This window comes from Hylobates moloch, unplaced genomic scaffold (assembly GCF_009828535.3).
Source record: "Hylobates moloch isolate HMO894 unplaced genomic scaffold, HMol_V3 SCAFFOLD_5, whole genome shotgun sequence".
NCBI lineage: Eukaryota > Metazoa > Chordata > Mammalia > Primates > Hylobatidae > Hylobates > Hylobates moloch.
In genome coordinates, this window is record NW_026652280.1 from 43,073,194 (window position 1) to 43,087,322 (window position 14,129).

The 14,129-nt window shown below is 43.5% G+C and overlaps 1 protein-coding gene across 4 annotated transcripts in view; it reads right to left on the reverse strand.

The window, feature by feature from the left end:
* Positions 1 to 14,129, reverse strand: part of FHOD3 (formin homology 2 domain containing 3) — a 499,838-nt gene that overhangs the window by 193,345 nt on the left and 292,364 nt on the right. For all 4 annotated transcript variants that reach the window (XM_032152492.2, XM_032152490.2, XM_032152489.2 and 1 more), the window contains exon 6: positions 13,803 to 13,897. In XM_032152492.2, the coding sequence (XP_032008383.1) occupies positions 13,803 to 13,897 (95 nt within the window). The remainder of the gene's footprint in view (positions 1 to 13,802; positions 13,898 to 14,129) is intronic.

The window sequence follows — 14,129 nt, forward strand, 5'->3', positions numbered from 1 at the left end:
AAGAATTCTATGAGCCAACTTCATTTATCCAGAAATCACTTACTCTGATGCCCTCATGTATCTGGAATGCAGTCAAAACCCTTCGAAGCTTGGAACAGCCACAGTGGAGGCCACACACCCTCTCCAAGTCCGAAGACACTGCTCACCCCATAGCTCTTAAAAATCCACCCTTGGTGCCCCTTGTGCTTATGTTAGACACATTTTATAATAAGTGGAGTGGATATAAAGATTCACAGCCCACATCTGCTGAGAAGAGGCAAATCGGGGAGGACAATGATGGAGAAGGAGAGGCAGGCCCAGTGTGGCAGCAAGAGAGAGTGTCACAAATGAGGAGAGTGGAACAAGCTGCAAGGATGCCAGAGCACACACCACAGTGTGGCCCAGACATGTCAGCAAAGCGGCACTCCGATCTGAACTGTCTGATTTCCAGCTCTGCCTGGCATGCCTTCACGTGGTAATGAAGGGTTTCACTACGACTTACAGGCTCAAGCACCTGCCCATTTGTCCAGCACCGAGAGAAATCAATTAGAATTGATTCTCATTCTTATGGAGCATCCAAGGCCATGGAAGACACAGCAGTCACAAAGCAGTCACTCGGGAGTATAGGGTAACAAGCAGCCAGCATCAGCATCAGTGGTCTCAAGACAACCAAGCTGGCGGGGAGGGAGTAGATTCCTTGTCTCTGGAGGCTCTGCACGGCCACTTACTAAGGCCTTTGCAGAAGGAGTTCAGAGCCTGCAGAGGGTGGACTGGCTGACCCCACGTAAGGTCCCTCCGAATCCAAGATTCTCTGCTTCTACTTTCAAGAACATCTTGAGTGCCGGGTTGCTGAGGACAGATGCAAACAGAGAGCTTTCTTAGGACAGCTCCGGCATTGTAGATGAGAGCAAGGCTCAGAACTGGATCCAGCCCTTCCCAGGTTCCATGGAGCAAAAGAACCATGTGATGGCTTTTGGGGTCCTGTTCACACAAACAACCTCACTTTCTTTGGGCTGCAGAAACACACTGGAGCTCTAGATCCAGCCTTTGGGCTTTCTGTTACCTACATTTTCTTTAATTACAATCTAGCAAATACTAGTATTCCATTTTTAGTTGTCTGTTATAATAAAGACTATATTTATGTTGTTCTAAAGCATGCAGCTAAATCACAGTATATAACAGAAATCTGAAATAATGCCCTTGCATAAGGGGGGTGCAAAAGCAGGAACATACAGATAGCTATGAATTGTTGCACATTTCATAATGATTTGGCACATTTTGGGGGTTACTGAGCTGAGCTTTACTTTCTGTTGCAGCTATCATTTTGCACCTCAAAACAAAGGCTAAAAGCCTTCAGAGGACCAGAGATTCCTCTTGACCCAAAGAAGTAACATTTGTCAAGTCAAGCCTCAGTCCAGGGATTGAACCTCCATATTCCATAAATAACACAGGGCTCAATGTCAGCTCCATGACAGGGAGGCTAGGCTGGAGGGAAGGGTAGCAGGATGGTGTCAACAAAGAGCCTTGTTCTTCTTGTTTTATTTTCCAGGTCAACTCATAGGAAGAGTGTGGAGTTGCCTGTACAGAACCTGTGTATCTAGATTTCAGATAAAATGTAATCACCAAATATGTGGGAAGGTAATAAAAAGACAGTTTCTTAATACTTTTACACATAAAAACAAACTAGAAGTCCTTTCCTCTTTTATTGCACTTACAGAAATACAAGAACTATACTTAGCAGGTCAAATATGCTGCTCGTTAAGCAAAAATAAAAGAATTCCAAAAAATCCTCAAATTCCTAATTTCTCTTCTAAAAATTCAACAGCCATAAAAAGACAACAATTTCCAAACCTCAAGATTGAAATTACAAAGGGGGTTGGAAAACCATGCTTCATTTTATTTGTTTCATTTTCCACGAAAACATCATAAATATATGTTATATAAATGGATGCTGGTTATTAAAACTGAATTCGAAAGTGGTAAGATAACTTGATCTATAAAGCTTTACCACATTGTTTACAAGCTCATCAGCACTTTAGAATATACAAGTATTGCTATAAAGAAAAAAAGATCTCAAGTGACTTAGGATACAAACTCTTTAAACATTGTATCTCAATGCCATATATTTAAGCTCAGAATTTCTGAGCAAGCAGCTCAGAGTGCACCCTAAAGCCTCCGTAACTGGTTATCAAACAATCCAACAGACATCCCAGACTCCAAATCTCTCCCTTCCCGACCTCTAACAGGTTATTTGCAACATGAGGTGGGTATTACCAGAAATAAAGTATAGGCCCAAACATATTAACTAAGTACAGAACTCTGGGTCTTGGTTTGCAGGTGTCCTTCAAGGGAGAGTGTGGAGACCAGGGTTGGCACATCCACCATAACAGGAAGTCATGTGCACCAAACCCACGTGGTCTAGCCTCAGGGCCTGATGGCCAACCTGCTTATGACACAGTGCAATTTGCAGAAGGTATAGTAGCCAAGTGTAAGGCTGGGTGGCCCTTAGGATTTTATTAGTGAACAGGAAATCTTACAGAATGTAAAATATAGCAGACAACTCAAAATAACTAAAAACAACAATAAATAGTGCTACAAATTGGCATTTTCTCTTTTTTTTCTTTTTTTTTCCTCCAGCGCCAGGCTGGAGTGCAATAGAGTGATCTCGGCTCACTGCACCCTCTACCTCCCGGGTTCAAGCAATTCTCCTGCCTCAGCCTCCCGAGTAGCTAGGATTAGAGGCATGCACCACCAAGCCCAGCTAATTTTATATTTTTAGTAGACATGGGGTTTCTCCATGTTGGTCAGGCTGGTCTCGAACTCCCGACCTCAGGTGATCCACCCTCCTCAGCCTCCCAAAGTGCTGGGATTACAGGCGTAAGCCACTGCGCCTGGCTGGCATTTTCTCTATTGAGATAAAATTCTGGGGCTTAGATGAAGGTTTTGTTACCCCGGAAAAGGCCAAGTAAATTTCTGTCCTACCTTAACTCTGCGTATCTTTGGGAAATAGGATGCCTGAGGTCAGAAGTTCCCTCTCCTGACTAAACTGGCTCTGACTGCTGGGATCCAGGGTGGCCACTCACTTGGCCTCTGAAGAGTTTCTAACTTCATTATCATCTAATTCTCATGCAAAAAGACACTTCCACCAGCACCCTGACAGTTGATAATCACCATGACAACAATGAGAAGAAACCATAAAACGACAAAAAGAAAAATGGCATTCCAGTTTCAGAAGTTCCCCCATTTCCAGAAAAGACATGACTATTACTTCCTTTGCTTTTAATGCCCCAACCCCCTCATTAAAGATGCCCTGTATCTGTGACTTCTCCACTCTCTCAAACTGAGGAGCTGATTTGTGAACCACGCTTCCACTTCTCAATTCTATGGCCATCGAATAAAGCCTGCACTGCTTGGTGCTCACTTTTGGTTTTGTGTATTGGCTTCACAGCACCAATCAGGGAAAGACCCCCCTTTTTTGGGGACTGGCTTTGTCAGTAAGAGCTTCTTTAAAGAACCATTAATAAAAGTGGACAAGAATCAGAAAACATCCACTTGGCTAACTTTCCCTTCAGACATTCAAGGTAATTATGAATAACTGACAAAATGTAACATGCGACCAGGCACGGTGGCTCATGTCTGTAATCCCAGCACTTTGGGAGGCCAAGGTGGGAGGATCACGAGGTCAGGAGTTCGAGACCAGCATGATGGAACTCTGTCTCTACTAAAAATACAAAAATTAGCTGGGCATGGTGGTGCGTGCCTGTAATCCCAGCTACTCAGGTGGCTGAGGCAGGAGAATCACTTGAACCCAAGAGGTGGAGGATGCAGTGAGCTGAGATCGCGCCACTGCACTCCAGCCTGGGCGACAGAGTGAGACTCTGTCTCAAAAAAAAAATTAAAAAAAAAACGAACATTCACATCTTTTATTGTTTACCAAGGAATATCAAAATCCCAGCACTAAGATATTGCCCGAAGGAGCACCTTGATAGTATACGCAGAATGAAATTCTTGGTTGAGAGAAATCAACAAGATTGGGTACTTTTCCAGTTGGCAGCATTTCCATTTTCAAATGCAAAACTTCACATTCTAAGGAGGCTATGTAACTTGTCGCATAGCTCATTTCTGGAAGAACTTAAAGAAAACCCAGGTCAATCCGATTCTTTCCACTGTACTATGGAGGTTCCCATCTTTCACTCTGGTGCAAAAACTTAAGCCTTGGGAAAATGTGACAAATACTACCTTCTGAGTAACAATAAAGGTGAAAGAACTCTCTTAAGTAAATAACCAGCCCTGGAAACATGACAATGAACAGCTAAAACCCAGGTTTGGCAAATGTGCTGTTAGAAGAGTGTGGCATCTCTTTGGAGTAGGGGGAGAAGGGCTGGCAGATGGGGGCTGGAGTAGAGCGTGGCAGAACCCTGCAGGCTCCTAGAAGCCTGTGCTGCTTCTGGTTCTCTTGCCCCTCCAACTCTCCTAGAAAAGGGTAGAACATCTCTCTGGGAAGAACGGCATGCTGCCTGCTTTGGTGTTTTTGCATTTCCCTAAATGTTCTTCCAGATTAGAGCCACCCACTTCTACTCTTCCTCCAACTGCTAAAACTCAGCTGGCTGCCCTGGGCTACAGGGGCAGAAGAGTCAAAGGTGCACCCTTAGTTTCTGCTTCTTGCATTCACAAGGATACTGTCTCTGTAAGTTAAAATTCTGGTTTATCAGCAAGCCTCTTAAGAATTGAGGAACCACAATCAGCTCTCTGAAGATGATCATCTCAGAGTGAATGGAAGAAACTGCTGTTTAGCCCTGTGTCTGGAGACCCATCTGGACAGTGGGGCCTCCTCAGCCTGCTATCCTCTTTGAGGCCTGGCCTGAATCACTTCTCTCTCACTCTGAGGTCTTCCTAAAACAATAACTAGTAAAACTTGCTTTTTCCTTTTTTTCTCCTACTGAGATTATTCTCACATGGGGGCCTCTAACATATCAAATCAGCGAGAATGAGTGTTCTGGGTATGCACAGCCAAGTGGCCAGCAGAAGAGCAACAGCCCTAATGAAGAAGCTGACACTTTATACCCACAGTGACTTCAACACAAATATTACATGACTATGCCATTAAAACCCATGGAATTTTAGAAATCTCATCTAATATGTTGATAAACATGCAAAAATTCAAACACAACCTCATTCACTAAACATATTTTTATGCCATTAGAAACATAGCTCTTTAAACACAGCATAGCATTGGAAACAATTCAATTAACAAGATGAGAAAAGTCGAATGAATAATAGTACACTCATATGATTGTATATTATGTAGGCATTAAATATTGTAGTTTAAAAATATTGTAGTAACAAAGGAAATGCTTATAATACACTTAATTTGTAAGAAAAATTTAAAGAAAAATCAGAAGAAAAGGTACGAAAAAATGATTATCTTTATGTGGTAGTGTTTCTGGGTAATTTTTATTTTACTTTTTTTGTATTTCTAAAGTTTTATACAAAAAGAATATGTTATTTTTGTAATCACAAAAAATTCAGTCACTGTTTTAAAAAGTTATTTTTTACTATTAAGATTTCCATATTATACCAGTAAACTTTAGCTATTTCAGTTTTTTGAGATGGGGTCTATGTGTTATTCAAGCTGATCATGAACTGGGATCCAGGGATCTTCCTGTCTCAGCCTCCCCATAGCTGGGACTACAGGCCACCATGCCCAGTTGCCATATTTTTTCTTTAATCTGTTATCATTAACTGAATTATAAAAAAATTAGTCTTAATCAAATTTCTATTACTGAAATATATTTCAATTCAATTAATGTGGGAATTATAAACACAACATCCAACATCAAGGCTGGATTTAAGACAATAGTGCAATTCAAGGAACTAACTATAATGTTCTAGTAACTCCCTTTGCCTGGACCATATAGAATTTGCTGGCTGAGTACATCTCATGCTATTGCAGTATATTTACAGTGTTTTTATAATATTAACAATTGGACTTCTGGCTTCCAGCTGGAAAGATGTTGAATGTCACTCCCAACCTAACAATAAGAGAGAGACAAACAATCTTTCACATCGTAACTTTTCTTGAGCCCATCATATACCTGGGGTTGCAGGAAAACCAAGTAGCCTGAAATCTAGGGAGGGAGAGTGTTCTATCCACCCAGAAAGGGTGAGAGGCCAGCAATGGACTATCTGAGGCAGAGTAGGGGAGGAAAATGAAGCCATTTATACAAAGCAGCAGGAAAAACTCAGGCCAGGCACGGTGGCTCACGCCTGTATTCTCAGCACTTCGGGAGGCCAAGGAGGGAGAATCACTTAAGCTCAGGAGTTTGAGACCAGACCAGGCAACATGGTGAAACCCATCTCCATCCAAAACACAGAAAATTAGCTGGGTGTGGTGGTGTGTGCCCTGTGGTCCCAGCTACTCAGGAGGCTGAGGTGGGAGGATTGCTTGAGCCTGGGCTCTCGAGGCTGCAGTGAGCCAAGATTGTGTCACTATACTCCAGCCTGGGTGACAGAGCGAGACCCTGTCTCAAAATAATAATAATAATAATAATAATAATAATAATAATAACAACAACAACAATAAAACCTCAGATAGTAGTTTTAGCAATTGTCAAATGTCAACTGTGGGCTACCATGAGAGCATAAACCCCTTGGAACTGCAGACTCAAAGGGATTTGGCATCCACCAGTAGGCTGCTCTCCATGGCACTCACAAAGAAGCTGGGGGCAGGGCTGGGACCTAAGAAACTTTCCCAGTAGTGCAGGCCTGGCAGTGCACAGCCACACAGCAGGCAGAACAGCAACAACTCTAAAGGAGGAAGGGAGCAGCCAGCACTGTGAAAAGGCGGGAAACCCCATCCAGAGCCCTCTCCTCATTGAGACAAAAGCCTTAAGCCACAGGGAAGGTCAACAAGGTGGTGGAGGACAAGGGAAAAGAATAAAACCCTGTACTCCTAGGGCAGGGGCGGGAAACCATACTGGGCATCTCCTGTTGCTTAGGGTTTTACATCTTCTTCACTATTATCACTCCCATTTTGTAGATGAAAAAGCAACCCACCCCAGGGATGGTGCAGGCGTGTGTGACCCCAAAGCTCTGGCACTGACTGTCAGATGCAGCATATCTTGATTTCAGGAAGGCCTTGTGACCCCAGTGAAGAAACACAGCTGGATGGTCAGAGATCAGCAGCTTCCCACTAATTGCACAATGACCCTAAAATGCCCTGACTGATCAGTGTCAACCTGCAGGCTGCACTGGTTTATGCATTTCTTGTCTCTGTCCCACTAGACATTTTCATCAATGGCATGGAAGATCTGCTTATTCATTTTTTGTTAAATAAAATTAGCACTAACTGTTAATAAGAGAAAGAGGCAAAACAGAATTCTTTATTATCTTGAGGCTGGAACTCTGGCCCACAATCAATGGGGGAAAAATGCAAGGCCCTGAATTTAAATGTGAATCAATCAATCGCAGACACGCAGAATGGAAGAAACTGGCAGATAAAAATGTGTGACAAAAATCCACAAGGCTTAGTGGATTACCGGTACAAAATGAGGCAACACCCAGGGCTGCTGCTAAAAGTTGTAATAAATCAGAGGTGGATTTGTGGAAGAATGATATCGTATCCTGGCCACCTATTACTATTCTTTGTACTACATGAACAGAAGAGTTGGTAACCAGTATGATGAGGAGCTGAAAATTATGTCCCCAAGTACTATCCGTAGTAGCCATCAAGTTTAGCTTGGACAGGGTTCACATGGTAACTGCCTGTAAATACTCAATGAGCTTCCACAGCAAGTCAGAGTGCCTTGTTCAAGAAAGCAGTGCACAAGCATTTGGTTAATGACAGGTAATGCATGTCCCAAAAAGGAAGGCTTTCCACCAATTCCAGCATGCAACAGTATTCCTGGGCAACCTAGGCAAATGATTTGATGATCCCTCTGCCTCTGGAAGTATCAGGAACGGGACTGATGATGTCAGGAACACCTTTAACATGACATTGCCACCTCTTCAAGGCTAGGATTCTACTATTTACATTATGTAACTTACAAAGGTCTTCAGCTCTCACCCCCATATTTGGGTCATCTGAGTAGATCACACAACAGTGATACGCCAGTAGCTCCAAGACCAGAGGGCTCGCCGAATCTCCTCTCCTTGCCCATAAGCCAGTATCTCCTGGGGCACATGAAGCATCAGGCTCCATGGCACTTAGCTCTCTTTGGGAATATTTCCTTCATCTCCAAACCAGTGTGTCCAAAGTTTTCTTGCCAACAAACCCCAATATCCAACTCTTCTACTGCCAGAGGCACTGCCATATTTCTAGCTGCAGAGTCAAACTGTGACCCACCCCCCAACCTTTGATTCCTTTTATTGTCCTATATCCAGAAATCTCCTCCTAGAAGGCTAGTCCTCAAAATGTCTCTATTTTTTCATTATTCTGTTTCCACTGCTACTGTCACCTCACAGCTGTGATACTGAGCTAACCCTTCCCACCCAGCTTTCCCATCCCTGTCAATTTCTCCTCCTCCACTACTCCATTCTACACACCACGTTACTTTTTTTTTCTTCATTTTGCAGTCCTAAAAAAAACTTTCAGCAATGTCCCCAGTCTTTGGGGTGGGGTGGCTGGTGGGCACATAGGTTCTCTAATGTGTATATGAGAGAGAGAGAGCGCGAGCGCGAGCGCGAGCATGTATGTATGTGTGCGTACGTGCATGCAAGGAGGACTCCTCCAGATAGGGCTACACAGGAGTAGGGAGGCCTGCTCACCTTCACACAAGTAGAAAGGAAGTCTGGAGACCTGTGATCAGCAATATGGGGCACAGATGGAAGGATGAGATCCAATGAGGCTGATGGGAACTTAGAGCAAGGCAAGCTAACCTGGAGAGCAATGCAGACAGGGAAGCTTCCATGCCAGCGCCCTGAGGCACCCCTAAGACGCAGCAAGGAGGTGAGAGTTTGCCAGGCTCAGGGCCCTGAGGACTTCCCCATGGGCCAAAAGAGGATCCATAGAGATAAAGAGACAGACTTTCTGTGCTGGGTGACAAAAGGGCCATGCTGTACAGACTAAATCATCTTACTCCAATTAATTAGAATTCCAGATGTATGAAGAGAAAAAAAATCCACATCCTGTGATAAGTCATGGGCCTGGCATCTGCCTCTTACCTCTGACTGGGGAGTTTAAAGATTGGCTCTTGTAAATAGAAAGAAACACTTTATTGAAAACACTTTTTTCTTTTAAAAAGTCATTATTTGGCTACGAACGCATTATTTTCTCCCCTGGCTATGAGTCTCAAATATCTGCAAATATGCATTGCATAATGAGCCTCTGGCAGGCTGCAAAATCACATCTTGTTGCCTTTCATGGAAGAAAAATGAAGAATTATGAAAACACAATGACAAGATTTTTCTACTCCAGTATTTCCTTTATCAACTCTGTGACTGTATAAGGCAAAGGCAACGGGATGTCAAGGTAAACTTTCCAGGTTAAGATAAATCTGACTCTTTGTCAAAAGGAAATGCTAGGGCCCCTGGCTTTCCCGATTTCTTAATTTGAATTGGGGAAAACCCATTGCAGCTGTATTGACCAAACTGTATGTTTAAGGAGGAGACTGAGGCCTCCTTCTCAAAACCTAAGGGTCTTGGGTTGATGTATCTGTTGTTCTTTTCAATTTTGCATTATTCAGATGGGGGTGAGGGAAGAGTGTCAGCAGACGCTCTATTGGATTTGTAAATAAGAGGTGATCTCATTAGAACTATGTAGACTGGAAATAAACTTGGCAGCTACTGCCTTTGTTAACTTTCACCAACTCGCCTAGAACAGAGCACACCCTGCAGGGGGGCAGGAGACCTTCATGTGACATCACAGTTAGTGGGACGGGCTGTGGCATCACTGTTCACCAGAATTCTCCTTTCCAACAACACAGTGAACTCCAAGGCACAGGCGGACTCTTGGCTCCACTCTCTGGTCCTCATTATGACCAGCACAGTGCAGAACACAGGAGCCAGAGACTATTCTAGACCTTCCTTTGGGAAAATAAAAGATGGAGACAGAAATCCACACAGATCCAGTGCTGATGGCCCAAATGGCTAGGGAGGAGGTGAGTGTGCCACCTCAGACAGAGGTCCTGAGGAGGCGGCCCAGAGTCCTGAACCACCACTGAGGAAGCACACACTGAGTGCACCGTGTAGGACGGGGAGGCTGGGAAAGCACAATTCCTACAAATGTATTTTTGAAACTTTTTAATTTTATAATTTTTCCATGTTATTTAGAAATGCAATAAAGATTTTCCTGTGTGTTTATTCTTTCCTGATTGTTTATTTTCCTTACAGAATGATTCCAAAGTAAAATCAATATGATGCTGTTGCCACACCAGACTCTGAGCCACGGCATGCATTTCTGTTATTTCTGTTTTTTTTTTCTTTGCTGCTCTTCTTCTTTTCCTCCTCCATGGTCCTTCTCCTCCCTCTTTTCTATCTCTCCCTCTTCTTTTCTTTGTGCCTTTCCTCTCTTAGTCTATTTGTGCTGCTATAAAATAAATACCTGAGACTGGGTAATTTATGAAGAACATAAATTTATTTCTCACAGTTCTGGAGGCTGGGAAGTCCCAGATCAAGGCACTGGCTGTGAGGGCCCAGTCTCTCTGCATCCAAGATGGTGCCTGTTGCTGTATCTTCTGGAGGGCAGGAAGGTTGTGCCTTCACATGGCAGAGAATCAAAAGAAAGCAAATGCACTCCTTCCACAAATCCTTCTTATAATGGCATTAATCCATTCATGACAGCAGAGCCTTCATGACCTAAACACCTCTTGACACTGTTGCATTGGGGATCATGTTTACAACACAAAAATTTAGGGAGGAAAATTCAGATCACAGCATTCTCTATGTAATCTCTCCCTGCTCACAGTGATTCTTCCCCATACCCATCCCACCTTCCCTAAGCTTGCCCTCACTCTATTCTCTCTGGTGATGAGCTAACAGACTGTCAGTTTTTCTGTTGTAAGCATGTTAGGTTTTATTTCCTTTTAGAAATAGGGCAAGTGGTTGGTGTTTTATCATGGCCATCATAAAACCATAAAGATATCTTAATTCAGCTGTGTCATGTACAAAAAGTCAATCTTTCTTGCAAAATCTCTTCCCATCTCCCTAGCTTTTAGGTCCTCAAGACCATTCAGAGCGCCTTGGGGAGGGAGCAATTTCCAAATGAACATGAAAGTTAGAGAGGGTTCCCAGCACAAGCAAGGAAAAAGGAGAAAAAACTGAAACAGGATATGAGATATAAATCTTCCCTCGGTCTGGCTGAAGCAACCTAGAAAGCCCAGCATTCCACTCAGTGTCCAAGGTCACCTACATCAGTTTCAAAACAGAGTCACTTCCATTTTCCACGGAAAACAAAGCCAAACTTTTTTTTTTAAAGATTTGCAATCTTCTGAGGGAAACTATAGCTGTTTCTAATATGAAATGGGGAAAAATTCTCTCATTAATAAGTACTAGAAAAAGGAAAACTGAGGGGGAAGATGTGAGGGTCACCCACAGATGTGGGACCCCATGGAGATTCGCATGCCAGTGCCAGCCACAGAGAAAAGCCCTTCCAACCACACAAGGACACAATCACCAGGATTCTGAGAAGCCTGAGAAGGAGATACAGCCCAAAACCAGAACCATACTCCTCCCCAAATCAAACCAGGGCTGAGTGCTCCCAAAGGACAGCAGAATCCTTGGGAAGCAGGTAACTCTAGGGGCAGGGCCATGGGATGGGCTCCCCAGCAGAGCAGAGCACTGCGAACAGCAGCCTGGAAAGGCTCGCTCTAGTGGGGGTGGGCAGTGAACACAGGGATGGGGGACAGTCTGGGCAGACCACATGTGATGTGGTTTGGTTCTCTGTCCCCACCCAAATCTCACCTTGAATTGTAACAATTCCCACATGTCGTGGGAGGGACCCAGTGGGAGGTAAGTGAATCATGAGGATGGGTTTTTCCCATGCTGTTCTCATAATAGTGAATACGTCTTATGAGAGCTGATGGTTTTATAAAGGGCGGTTCCCCTGCACACACTCTCTTGCCTGCCACCATGTAAGATCTGCCTTTGCTCCTCCTCCGCCTTCTGTCATGATTTTGAGGCCTCCCCAGCCATGTGGAACTGTGAGTCCATTAAACCTCTTTCCTTTATAAATTACCCAGTCTCGGGTATGTCTTTATTAGCAGTGTGAGAACAGATTAATCCAATACGCTTTTCAGGAACCCTACAAAGCTATGCTGATTCTGTGAGCTGTTTAATTCAGGTTCAAATTCTGTATCCAGGCCCTCAAGATCCCCCACTCCATCTGACCATGTTTCCCACTACAGCCACTCTGATCTCCACAACATGCCACCCGTACATCACTTTAACCTTGGTGCATCTGCACCTGCTCAGGACAGGGTCCCTTTTACTACTTCTCCCAAATCCCCCTGCAGTCAGGTCCCTAACACATGCTCCTCCACACCCCGGCAGAAGCCAGAGAAGACTATGCCAGAGGCTTGCCCAGCTTTTAGGGCACTTGAAGTGACAGAGTAGATCTGCTTCCTTGGGAGGACTTCCAGAGATCTCAGGGACCTTGCAGCCAAGGCATGGCTGGTGGTGATGTGCCAAAATGCATGGGGAAACCAGCTAGGCTTTCATAATCAAGCACTATTTCCTCAACTACCAAATGGGAATTATATTACTTACCTGATAGTGGCCTCATGAGGATTAAATGAGATCATGCTTATAAAACACCTAGTATGGGCCGAATGTGGTGGCTCATGCCTGTAACCCCAGCACTTTGAGAGGCCAAGGCAGGTGGATCATTTGAGGCCAGGAGTTCAAGACCAGACTGGCCAACATGGTGAAACTTTGTCGCTATTAAAAATACAAAAATTAGCCCAGGGTGGTGGGTCATGCCTTTAATCCCACCTACTTGGGAGACTGAGGCATGGGATTTGCTTGAACTCAGGAGGTGGAGGTTGCAGGGAGCTTAGATCATGCTACGGCACTCCAGCCTGGCAACAGAGTATAAGACTCTGTCTCAATAAATAAAATAAAATAAAATATATAGTTTGCTGCCTGGCAAATCTGTAATAAACATTGATTACTTTTATAATTGATGTTAGAGCTGAAAGGTAATCTCGGATTCTTTTATCCATATAGGAATATGCATATACATATGTACAACATATAAATTTATATGTATACACGAACATGAAATACAGGTAGTTCACAGATCTTACATCTATGGTATAATTTTTTTTTTTTTTTTTTTGAGACGGAGTCTTGCTCCATCACCCAGGCTGGAGTGCAGTGGCATGATCTCAGCTCACTGCAACCTCTGCCTCCTGGGTTCAAGTGATTCTCCTGCCTCAGCCTCCCGAGCAGCTGGGACTACAGGCGTGTGCCACCATGCCCAGCTGATTTTTATATTTTTAGTAGAGACAGGGTTTCACCATGTTGGCCAGGCTGGTCTCAATCTTGTGATCTCGTGATCCACCCACCTTGGCCTCGCCAAGTGCTGGGATTACAGGGGTAAGCCACCATGCCCAGACCTATGGTATAAAATTTGATTAAATATTAAAAACCGGAGGTTCCAAAGGCACTTGATTAAAGCTTAAGAGAAAATAGAAATGCATTAAAATTTCATGAGCTATTTGCAATTTAAGTGTATCTTAAAATCTGTACAGTAGTAGTCCTCATTTATAGTGTAACGGCTTGAAAAAAGATGAATAAAATTTCTTTCTGCAAAACTGACTCAGAGAAAAAAGAAAGGCAAGTGATATGACAATTGAACAAAACAGTCAACCATAACTTCCCCTTACCTTTGACCCAATGAGCGTGTACAGCCACTGAATGGTTTCATTGTGGTTTATTACTCCATTCATTCCATCCACATACAACATAATCTGGCCCAAAGCTACAGAAAACAAGAGAAAAAGGAGACATTATAGATGTATATAGAAACATAATCTTCAGTGATCATAACGCTGATCAAGATTTTCATACTTTAAGTACACAGTAGGTTAAGAATCAAATCTGAGAATTCCTGGGCTCTGAAATTAACTAAATCTCATTTCAGAGAGAAAGTGTCGAACACTAGAAGAAACAAGGGCTATTCCAGGCTCCCGGAAGATGCAATTAAGGCACCA